Here is a 12,956-nt window from a genome sequence, read left to right on the forward strand (position 1 = left end):
GGCACATAAAAATCAACTACCAATCATTAGCAGACCGGAGTTCCGCTGTGGCGACCCCTAACTGGGAAAAGCCGAAAGACGCAAAATTTATGAGCAGTAAACTAGCAGTACCATTACATAAAAAATAAAGCAACATGCCTTAACACTTGAGTATTTTAAAGATCTGAACCTGTTCAGTAGTGGATTTGTTGTATTTTCCATGAAACTATTCAGTGGTGAATTGGTTATTTTTTCCATTAACTTGTTCAGTAATAAATTGGTTATTTTGTCCTTGAAGCAAACTACCAGCTTAATGTAATTACACATTGAAATGTTATTGTACAGCAGTTTAGGTGCCCCCTGTGCCAGTAAGGAAAGATTTGTAGCAGTACTACACTGTCTTTCATGAGAAGAACAGGACACATTCTCCTTTGTCCTCCTTTATCATGGCTTTGTCCTCCTTTATGACCTTCGGTGTCCTCCTTTGGGTTCACAGGTATCTGGTAACCCTACACATACATAGAAGATGGAGCAATCAAGGTCTTGTCTCCCAGAACATAAGAAACTTCATTCTTTTATATTATTTTAACACTTCATAAATTGTATATATTAAACTATAGCCTCTGATGAATTAAAATGAGCACCTTTGCATTATTTTTGTTAGCTAAGAATCTGATCTGCAGACCTTTTATCTATGCTTTTCCATATTAGGCACAGGTTGCGAGTTCCATTTTGGAACTTTCTACGGTGGCAATAGCAATGTTGGCACTTTTCTTGCTGGCAGGAAATAGATCATCAAAAACAGACTGAAACTACCAGGAATCCATCTTGAAATGGAATGAATTCTAAAATAGATAATTCAGTGAACATTTTCTCTTCTTTTACACTTCTCCCTTTACACATCTTACATTTTGTCAGAGCAAAATGCATTGACAGACAAGCTGAGCAGGACCAGGACAGACCCTCACAAATGGACCTTGTATGGGGGGGGGTCTTCCAGGAATGATTTGTTTCCCTTCTTTTAAAATAGAAAACTGAACAAATTTTGCTCTGTGGCTCCCTGCTAGCAAGCCTGGAAAACAGACATATTTTCATTCTCATGTTTTGGAATGTTCCTTTATGCATTTCCATTCTTTCCACTGATACCCATGGTCATTCTGAAGTTTCAGAAGGACTCTCCAAAAATCATTGTGGTGACTCCCTTCTGCCCCAGGCAGCAGTGGTTCTCCGTTCTTATGGAACTGGTCAAGGGAAATTACCACAAGCTTCCTGACACAATGGATGTACTTACACAAGACTGATTTTGTCCAACAGGGCACACTGGAGTAAGGTACCACAGTGGATGCTATTCTGGTGGCAGCTATGTCCACTAAAAGAGAACTCTCCAAGGAGAGTGTTTCTGTTCATCCCCTGATGGGAAGTCTAGAGATCTGGACAGATTTAGGAAGTGAGTGTATGCTTCAGTGACCTTTGCCCTCCAAGCAGTGAACTACATTAACTGGACTGCAAAGTGATTTGTCTTAGAAGTTGTCAAAATCCCTATCAGCTGCCCTAATGATAGAGTTCTGCAGGGCAGTGGAATTACAGTTGGCTGCCATGCAATCCATTACAAATGTGTCCATGCTCCTATTGTCAAACTATGCAGATGGCCCTGTGAGAGCAGGCGGCACCAGCCTTACTACTCGCTGCCATGCCTTGATGCATCTGTACAATTTTGCAGAAGGATTTAAGACAACTTTCCTGAAAACCCCATTTGATGGGCCTACCTTGTTTGGACTCAAGGTCAAGGAAAAACTAATCAAGAGTGAGGAGGATGGTAAAACTTTGTCTGCTGTCAGAATCTGTTTCTATACACCTCAGAGGTCCTTTACATGTAACCAGAAGGGTGGGAAGTGTTTGTGGTTCCAAAAGTCCCAGAACTTTGGCCAGGACAGTTCCTATGATAGGGCTCCCCCAGGGCAGATTTTCTATAGACATCACTTGTGAGGCAGAGGTAGCATGCAAAACCAAAGGTTTCAAAATGTTTTCACTGACCAACCCTTTCAACACTCCTGAAAGATTGCTCAAATTCAAATTGGGGACTTTCCATGGTACCTGGTTTGAGACTAAGGCTAACCCTCCCATCAATATCCTGAAGATACAGGCAGTCCTTGTTGTGTTGCAGGCCTTTCAGGATTGCCTCCCCACTGGTATGATTGTGGCACAGTTGGAGAATATGTCTATGGTGCATCAAAACACAAAGCAGAACCCATTCTTATCCATTATGTTGGTAGGGCAGGAGGATTTGGCAGTGAGCGATGTCTTCCCAGCGTTCACTTATTGCACTACACATTCTAGGGAAGTCCGATATCTTAGTGGACTATCTGAGCAGGTCTATCCTTCTACCACATAAATGGTCTCTTAATCAGTCAGTGGCAAACAACATTTTCAGCTGCTGGGGTCAGCCCTGGTGTGACCTATTTGCATTTCAACCAGTATCAATTGCAGCAACTTCTTTACCTTCATCTTTCAGCAGGGAGAATTCCCATACCTTGTCCCCAGGTCTCCTGTATGCTTAAGTTTTCAACTCCTCTATTAGATAAGTTTTTGAAGAAAGCAGTGTGATGCAAGGTAAATGGGATTTTCATTGCCACCTTCTGGTGTCCACAGGTTTAGCTTCTATTTCCCTGGCATCACCTAGTGTACCCACCCTTGCTCCTGGAACTTCTTCCAGATCTGGGCTCCCATACCGCTGACAAGCCTCACCTAGACATTAAATCCATTAATCTAATCACTTGATTTTTCCTTTTCCAATGATGGCCAGGGCTCCCAGGATTTCTTCTAGAGTTATTCATATTCTCTCTTCTTTCCAGAATCAGTCCACTAAGAAATTTTACAGTAGTAAGTGATGAGGATTACTGCTTGGGAAAATTCCAAGGATTTAGTTCTACTTTCAGCACCGTTATCTTCTATTTTGGATTTCCTGTTGGGACTCTTTCATTTGGAGGGTAGTTATTCTGCAATTAAGTTAGAAGCCATCTATAACTTCCATGTTGGAGAACATATTCCCATTACTTCTCTCAGGCTTTCAAAAGCATTCTTAAGGAGTACCAATCTGTTACAATCCTCTTTGAGGGACCCCGTGTCACCTTGGGATAGAATTATTTTGCTACAAAGTCTTAACAAAGGCATTATTTGAACCCACAGTGTCTGCTGACTTGAGATTTCTGTCTTGGAAAATGTTTTTGTTAGCTGTTACATCAGCTTGGAAGATTTTAGAGTTCAGGATTTATCGTGCAAACCTCCATATTTGATTTTTCTTAAGGACACTGTTTCCTTCAGGACTGATACAGCTTTCATTCCCAATGTGGCTTCTGAAACTTCTTTGAACTAGGCTATCTGTTTAGCAGTTTTACTCCCAAATTTCTCCATTAAGGGTGAATATCATCTTCACTTGTTAGATGCTTACCGTCAGCTGCAATTTTATTTACACAGTAGAAAAGACTTTAGGAAATGTAATCAGCTATTTGTTTCCTTCTCCAAGACAAAGCTGAGTTCCAGTGTATCTATGGTAACCCTGTCCAGGTGGTTATTTGACTGCATTACCTTTGTTTATAGAAGCCAGGGATTGTCATTGCCTTCTAAGTCAAAAGCACATTTGATAATTGCTGTCAATGCTTCTATGGCTTTCATTATCAGTGTTCCTATTTAAGGTATTTGTGCAGCGGCCACATGGTCTACAGTTCATAGTTTATAGTTTCATAGTAGTGTACTAGTATGCTACTGAATAGAGCTGGAGTTTCTTTAATCTAGCTGGATAAGGCACATGTTTGAGACCTATGATCCTCTATTTATGAGTGTCAGTGAATTTTTGTCATTGTGTACTAACTCAGAGCATATCAATTGAAGAAGGCCTTGTGATTGTCTTTGGTTTATGATCAGATCTTACTAGTGAGGGTTTGATAATCAGGTCAAGTATATTATCTCCCCAGTCTATGTGGTTTTATTTGTCTCTCATTATAAGTTTGACCTGCAGTCCAGGTTCAGAGTGTTCTACCATTCCCTGGAATATCCTTTCATAGTGCCTTCCAGGGTTAAATTAACTGAGGACTCTGTCCCATTGTTGAGGTAGATGGCAAAGACAACATTGGATACAAAAGATATGTACTTACCATCAATGCTAGATCCATGTTGTCTTCTTCTGTTCATCTCAGCATTCCCACCTGTCATCCCCCCATCCAAATTGTCACTGTTCTATATCTCCTGCTAGACTGCACTGAACCTTCCCGGAGCCTTGTTTGACTGCAGTCCTTTTAGATTGATCCTTGTGATTGCAGTGTTCTGTTTAGTTTTGAGATTTCTTATGTTAGGATTTTAGTCATGTTTTAGTGGGGCAAACTCAGTTTGAGGGCTGTTAGGGTGGGCAGTGCATTATGGAACGGGAAGGAGCTTGAGCCTTGGAGCCAAAGGTTAAAGTTGTCAGCCTTGGATCTGTAATGTTCCGATATACTTATCTGTTGAGATGGATGAACAATGACAACATGGATCTAGCATTATGTTAAGTATATAACTATAATTCCTTTTTCATAACATGTCAAATATTCTATCAATATCAGTCTAGATTTACCAAATTTGACTTCTAAGTCTGGCAAAGTCAAATGTTTCACAAGTGTTTTCAGAGTTTCACTAGGTCAGTGGCCCATATTCTATCAATTCAATCCATTCCTCACTTTCCAGCATCCTATGCAGTCTTTAATGTGTCTTTCTTGCCTTATCCTCCATTCTAATCAAACATTGGTCAGTCTCTTAGTTTATTTTTCCATTTCAGCTACCTTGTCTGGAATATAGTACACTTGCTAATAAACAGACTGTATGGTATCCTGTTGGCTGTACAGGAACTCCACCTCCATCCAATGCAAGCATTTTCACACCTTTAATATAGACTTCAAACAGTCTAGTCATGTTCCACATCTCAATCCATATGGCTTCCATAATATTTTTGATCTCCACTATTTTGATTTCTGTAGCTGCTAGCTGTGCAACAGCATGGACACCCCTCTGTAGCTCCCAAGTAACTTATCCTTCATAATATTCAAATTCCATTAAACAGTCCATTTCTTCAATCACTAGTCAATAGAAAATGCCTACACTTTTCAATTTATGAAAAAAATTGTCATGTGATCTATTTTTACTTCACCAATTACCAGTTTAACGTTTAGAGTAATAGTGTGACTTGCGGAGGCAGTTAGCACTTTGCATGTTCCTTTTCATTTTTTTCTTTAATGATCCTCTTCTTTTTCTAGCTGGAACATGTAAGTAAAATGGTGTGGAGGTGCTGGGAACCAGTTTATTATGGTAATGTTCTGTATACATTATTATTCAAAACTCAGTAGAATCTAAGTACACGTGTTAGGCTAATTTGTACATTTGAGTTACTTGGTTTGTACATTATTAACCAATGTAATGTGTTTAGATCTGATTTGTTGTAATGTAATAGTTCTTGTGGTGAGCATGGGTCTACTTCAGAAGACTGACAAGCCAAAAGACTGAATCCCAAAATACTGAAAACTCAAAATGCTAAAAACATTTTAATGCAGGGGGCAACCCCCCTACACCCCTCATGTGGAGGGCTGCACCCCCCTGTTAATTATATATACCAACTCCAAGATCACACAACAGTGGAGACGGGGCAAAATCCATCCTTCAATATTTTGAGTTTTCGGTATTTTGGGATTCAGGATTTTGTTTTTACAGTCTTCTGAAGTAGACCAAATGTAGGACATACCTTGCCTCATAGAAATTTCCTGCTGTTAGACTGTTTGCATTCAGTCACCATTAATGTTTGAATAACCTCATCTGTAGTTTATTCTTTCAGCTAGAAAATGAAGTCTTCCAAATAGCCTGCCATTTACTATTTTTCTATGTTCATAAATACCATTTTAGTAATGCTATCTACTGCTTAGCAGATTATAAAACACTTTAATGTAATCTTTCTATTTAGCATGGTTTTGAGTACTTTTAGATACTTGCTACCTTATGTATGAAAATGATAGTTGTTATTAGTTCTAAATGATATACCATTAAAGTGATGCATTACGTTTGGTAAGATGTTGGTATTCTTTTTCCCTTTTTCTTTCTCTTCAGGCAACATTATTGAGCAACCAGTCTGCAGTAAGTAAAGATTTAGTGACAAAGCAGTTTACACCAAGGGTGATAGAAGGAAACCAGGTATGTCTTCAAGTCATTGAATCATTGTTTTAATAAACAAATAAATAAATAAATCCTAGGTCAAAAGCATACAACTCTATATTTCAGATACTAATGTTGCTGTTACTGAAAAATTCTAATCATCACATTATTAAACAATGGCTTCTGTAATTAGTAACTATAAAGGTTATGTGAGAAACAGGGACTGAGCATCTCAGATGACCCTCTGCATTTATGTGAAAAAGGAACTTAAATGAACAGAGTTGGAGTAGTTGGCAGTCATGGGTGAAGCTCCCTGCAGACTCTTACTTGTGTGCTAACCATATCCCTATTACTGCCTCTAACCCCTATTCCCTAACAGTACCACTATACAGACAAATTATTCCTGATAGTGGTAAGTATTTTTCCCTGTAACTAATCAGAATGGAATATGCTTTCCTTTTCTGATAATTATATTTTGCAATGTAATCTTTTGTGTGTAAAATTATTAATTTATAAGCTTTGTATATATATATATATATATATATATATATATATATATATATATATATATATATGTATGGGTCTGGGAATAATGAGCGCATGGTTGTTTCACCAAATCTGAAACGGCTGCGCAAACTTACGCGAATGTGCTTTTCACCGAAGAAGCACTTTTGCATAAGTATGCCTGGAGGTAGAGGGAGTTGTGGGAGAGTGACTGTTGTGGAGATCATACTACGGTGCGGTTAAGGGAATTTTTCCCTTTTCCCCACTGTAGTGCGATCTCAGAGTGAGAATAATAAAGTAGGAGGGGTGTTGGGGGTGCAGTGGGGCTTGCCCCCCTGCATAAACGCATTTTTATTCTTTTTTAATGTTTTGTTTTTAACGCGCTTTAACGAAAGTGCTTTTTCGGTAAAAGCACTTTCATTAGTGTGTTCAGGTAAGTTGGATTCGGACTGTTGAACTTTCATTCAACAGTCCTAGATCCACATATATATATATATATATATATATATATATATATATATAGAGGTCTCCTTCAGAAGATCGAAAGTTCAAAAACTGAAAATCAAAATATCTAAAAGACAAAATATTGAAAATGGAATTTGTCCCTTCTCCACTGTTGTGCGATTGTGGAGTTGGTATATATAATTAGCAGGGGTTATGGGGTGGGGCGCATCAGGGTGCAGGGGACTTGTCCCCTGCATTAACATTTTTTGATATTTTAAATTTTAGATATTTTGATTTTCTGCCTTTTGAACTTTCGATCTTCTGACATAGACCCATATCTAGGTTAATGGCCCTGGGATGTGTGTGTGTGTGTGTGTGTGTGTGTGTGTGTGTGTGTGTGTGTGTGTGTGTGTGTGGGTCTACTTCTTTTTTTCGAAAACTTCTTTTTGTCGAAAACTCATTTTGTCGAAAGTCAGTTGACTGAGCAAAATTCAATGAAAGCTCACTTCACTGAAAACTCATTTGACTGAAACTCATTTCATCGAATGGTATATGCCCTTTTCCCCACTGTAGTGCATTCCTTGAGTTAATATATATAGTAAGGGAGGTGTGGGGGCACATTATACATTTTAAACCATAGACATGAATACTTACAACTTCAATGAATAACTCTTTGCAGAAGACAATATATATGCAAACTATGTGGGGGGGTACGCCCCCTTCCACACCCTAATATGGGGAGTTGTGCCCCCCACTCCCCCTACTATATATGCTAACTCCAGGATATATATATATATATATATATATATATATATATATATGCATTTATGTAATATGCACACATATATGTATATATATATTTATATAACTGTTTTGTGTGTGTGTGTATGTATGTATATATATATATATATATATATATATATATATATATATATATATATATTTATATATCAAAGTGCCATTGTTGGTACTTCCTTCTTTACTTTAACCTGTTTTTTCCTTACCCTTCAGAGGATAATCCTTTTTCTACAATTGTTGGTAGTTGTCTGCAGTTTTTCTAGTTTAAAAAAAACTCTAGCTTAAACTGTCTATCTACTGTCAGCTCATCTCCCTTTCTTTTTGGCCGCTATGGCTGAGAAACCCAGTGGTTTTAAGAAATGCACTTCCTGTGGGCATAAGATCCCCAATTTGGATGCCCACAGGGAGTGTGTTTATTGTCTGGGCACTGCCCATTTAAACACTCTGTGCATGATTTGTGCTGGATTCAACACCAGGGCCCCTAGTGACTGGTGAAATAAACTGGTCCTCAAAGGCCTGTTACTTTCTTCTTCTTCTTTTCCTATCTCAGTTCCTGCTTCTGGGGCTCAAATTCTGCAAAAAGTCTAAGCCCTCTTCAGAAGCAAATGAATCCAGGCAGCGTCTCCCACCCATTCACCTAAATCAGCTTCTATCTTGGAGCCTCTGATCAAATTACTAACACACTTGGCGCCGACTCTTATTAAGCCAGTCTCCAAGGACCCATTCCCCAGGTTCTCTCTGGAGCCTAGTTCTCCTTGGCCCCATTCTCCCTTCCTTTGAGAGACCCAAAGGAGAGAGTCCCATCCTCAGTCTGCTACTTTCTGTAGGTCCTCCAGGATAATTTCTGAAGCCGATGTGGATAGGATGATGAGGAAGTTCATCAGAGCTCAGATTCAGATGGGGTTTATCCAGGCACCATCTCCCACTGGATCTGTGAACCTCCCTTCTGTTTCCCATACTGTAATTTCTCCTTCTCTGATCTGACTGGTGATTTCAGAGCCCTTGAATCTGAGAACTCCAAGGGTGTCTGCATCGAATCCAAAGATGACTAGATTTTTGACTTTGACTGCATCCCTGACTTGTCTGGCACCAATCCCCTTGGAGCAGGACAAGTCTCAGAGCTGAAGCAGTGTTGGAGGGGCTTAGTTCATCTCCGAGGTTGTTGGAGTCATCCCTCCCCCTTGGGGTTTTGGCATTGGACAGCTTGGGTCTGACTCCCCCCTCTAGACAAGGGTCCAGGCAAGTTTGGGGCATGGTGGTATCAGGGTCTTCAAAACCGGGTCAGCTAGCTATGGCTTCTCCCAGTCCTTCTGCCTTTGAGGTGGTGGATAGGGTGCTCTGTCACCCAAGATCCATGATTACTCTTTCTTCTTCAGATCCTACAGCCCTGCAACCATCGAGTCAGACCTGTAACCCTCATAGACCTATCTGGACAGCTGTCTCTATCAAGCATCCAGACAGTCCCTCTCAAGGACTTTCCCTTCTTGAGGACACCTCTGCAGACCATCCCACTGAAGAGGTTCACCATATGATGACATGCAAGAGAAGACACATAGATTCCCCTCAGGAGACACTCACTGAAGACACTGACTTCAATGAAGGGAAGGGGTCCCCAAGGTCTCCAATAGTTGATATCTCCTTTGGAGACATCTTAGAAGTTTTCAGGCATAAAGGTGGATGGTCCTCCCCATTCCTAAAAGGAGTCACTGTTCCTGAAAGCTTTTGGTTACAGCCCATCTATGTCTTGGGTGACTCCCCAGCTGATGGGCTTATAGATCTAGTTTTGTGCCAGGCATGGAAGGAAACAGATACTGTAGAACCCATTCCCCACAGTCCTGATAAGTTTCTTGCCCCTCTCACAGACAGTTCCCTCTGGAACAAGGGGATCCCCTTTGATGCCACGTTGTGGTGGCAGCCACTAAAAAAGAGTTGATAGAGCAGAGCTTTTCTGTCCACCCCCCTGTCAGGGAGTTCAGGGTGTTGGACAGATTTGGAAAGTGCATTTATGCCTCAGCAACCTTTGTCTTACAGTCACTGAAGTATTTGGCACATTTCACCAGGCTGCAAAGGGCTTTGACTAAAGAGCTTTCCAAATTCCTTTCTGAGTCCATGTCTGTGGAGGAACATAAAAAGTTTTCTTCACAACCGGCCACCCTTCAGTCCATCTCTGATGTGTCCATGAGGTTAATTTCTCATGCTGCTGAGGGAACTGCATGGGTGGTGAGTTCAGGTATAGCTGTAAGGAGATACACTTGGATGTGACTGTGCGACTTTGTGGAGTCTTTGAAGTCTCCATTAATCCATGCTTCTTTTGATGGATTGTCCTTGTCTGGCTCCACTGTTAAGGAAATGCTTTCCTGGAGTGAGCTGGAAGGAAAGACCTTGTCTGCCATGGGGATCTGTTTTTCTACCCCTCAGAGATCCTTCACCAGGATTCAGCAAGGAGTGAAAAAAATTTGGTTCTGTAAGTTCCTGTGTCCTTTCAAAGAGTCACGTGTGGATACCTCCCCCATGGGAGACGCCTCTCTCACAACAGAGGAGGGCCACAAAACCAGGGTTTCCAAGACATCTTTTTAGATAAACCCTTTCGTGACTTCTAAATAGTTTCTCAACTGCTTATCTCTGAAGGCATTTGGGGGGGTGCTTATCTCTGCATCCAGACACCTGGGTACCAGTCACAAAAGATACTTGGGTGTGGAAAATAATATCCAGAGGTTATTTCATACGATTTTTACAATTTTCTCCAAACAAAAGGAAAAGGCTTCCTTATGTTCCCCCAGTCAGAGAGAGGCAGCAGCCCTAGAAATTCAAAAGCTACTAGACAAAAGGGTGATCCAGGAAGTCTCAACAGATCAGTAAGAATTCAGAACTTACTCAAGATTCTTTTTAGTGCTGAAGAAAACAGTGGACCTGAGACCAGTTCTGGATCTCAGCAAACAGAATCAGTTTGTAAAGAACTCAGAGTTCTGAATGCTTATGGTTCAGTCCATTCTGCCATTTCTGCAAAAGGATGAATTGATGTGCTCCATCAGTATTCAGGACACAAACTATCTGATCAAGGTGAAAAGATGCTCCTTAAGATATCTGCACTTTCCGCTGAGGGCCAATTGCTATCCATTCAGAACTCTGCCCTTTTGTCTCAGCACAGCTGCAGGGTGTTTACCAAATGTATGGCAGTGGAAGCAGATGACTTGAGACTGCTAGGATTCTGGGTGTTTCTACACCTAGACAACTGACTCCTCACTGCCCTAACCAGGCATCTCCTTGAAAAATAGAGGGACTACTTGATCCAGTTGTATCAATCCCTAGGCATCACAGTCAACCTTTGCAAATCACATCTTCAACCTGTTCAGAGCCTGGAAGGGTGGTTATTTGGACACAGTCAATCAGATAATGTCCCTTCCACCGATCAGAATAAGGACCATCAGGTGTCAAGTAAAACAGGTACCTTATATCCTTTTCCAGCCAGGCTGATCCTTTAAACTATACAGTCTATGGTAGCAGCCATAACCTTGGTTTCTGTGGCTCGCTTTTATCTCTGCATTTTTCAAGCTGTTTAGTGATCACTTCTTTGCCGTCCCCTGTCTTCACCAGTCAAACTCACTCAAGTATACAAAAAACACCTGCATTGGTGGATTCAGTTGGACAAAGTTTCTCAAGGCTGTTCTCTTGTCTTTCCACCCACAGAAGCCACGGTAACCATGGATGCTTCCCATTTGGGTGGAGGGACTTTTCTTGGGAAGGATGGTCCAAAACATAGGGTCCCCAGAAGAGACAAATTCATACATCAATGTCCTGGAGATAAGAGCGATCCTTCTAGTGTTGCAGACCTTCCAGGATGCCCTTCCTCTCAGCACAGTTGTGATCCAAACCAGGTAATGAAAGTGTGGCAGGGGGCAATCTCTTCCAATCACTTGTTATGGCAATGAACATTCCAGTGAAATCCAATGTGCTAGTGGACAAACTCAGCAGGTCCATTCTGATGCCTCATGAGTTGTCTCTCAGTCAGTTAGTGACAGAGAGTGTTTCTTTCGATGGGGTCAGCTTTGCTGCAATCTCTTTGCCTCGCCCTACACAGCAAGGGCAGCAGGTTCTTCCCTCCAGGTGAGTCACTAAGAGATACTCTAATCCATGTTTAGCCCTCTGGTCTCCTTTACTCTTATCCCCCAATACTTCTAATTCCCAAATTCTTACAGAAGGCATTTCAGTTGAAGAGCATGGTTATCCCCATTATCCTCATGATCTCCTTTTGGCCTCATCAAGTATGGTTCCCTTTCCTTTGCTCTCACCTTCCCTATCCACACTAGACAATGGACTCCAGTTCAGACCTTCTATCTCTTCCCACAGAGATGGCTCTTCTGGCCATTACAAACTCAAGTTGACCACATGGTATCTCCAATTCCACTGATGGTTAGACAGCCCAGGCTTTCATCCCTGGTCCAGCAGATATTACTTCCATCCCACAAGGCCTCTACCAGGAAGATCTATAAGAGTAAATGGAAGAGATTCTCCATTTGGACTCTCCAGAGAATTAGACTCCTTCACTGTTTCCTGCTTGCCTGGAGTTTTTAGCATTTATATTTCAAGAAGGAGCTAGTTTCTCCACTATCAAAGTGCAATTGGCAGTAATATCTAATTTTCATTCAGGTGAAAATGCTTCCTTTTATCTTCATCATAATTGTGCAAAGCTTTCCTTAAAGGTACCTTTGTGCTTAGGCCCCTAGTGAAGGAGCCTACCCCACCATGGGATTTAATAGTTGTACTGCAAGGTTTATTCTCTGTCCTTTTTGAGCCATTGGCTAGATTCAACCTAATATTTTTATCTTGGAAAACTGCATTTCTAGTGGCTATTATATCTGCAAGATGAGTATCCAAACTCCAGGCTCTCACTTCCAAATCCCCATATTTAATCTTCCACAAAGATAGAGGAATCTTTTGCACCAATCCATTTTTCTTGACCAAAATAGCCTCAGAAGCAAATATTAAGCAAGTCGTTCATTTGCCTGTTTTCTTTCCATCTTCACTATTAAAGATGGATACATACTTCATTTATGATGTGCATA

The 12,956-nt window shown here is 40.8% G+C and overlaps 1 protein-coding gene across 1 annotated transcript in view; it reads left to right on the forward strand.

The window, feature by feature from the left end:
* Positions 1-12,956, forward strand: part of CCDC13 (coiled-coil domain containing 13) — a 977,767-nt gene that overhangs the window by 179,032 nt on the left and 785,779 nt on the right. Inside the window, exon 5 of the mRNA XM_044066042.1 lies at positions 6,103-6,186. Coding sequence (XP_043921977.1) covers positions 6,103-6,186 — 84 coding nt within the window. The remainder of the gene's footprint in view (positions 1-6,102; positions 6,187-12,956) is intronic.

This window comes from Protopterus annectens, chromosome 3.part0 (assembly GCF_019279795.1).
Source record: "Protopterus annectens isolate FY-2018-M chromosome 3.part0, PAN1.0, whole genome shotgun sequence".
Lineage (NCBI taxonomy): Eukaryota > Metazoa > Chordata > Ceratodontiformes > Protopteridae > Protopterus > Protopterus annectens.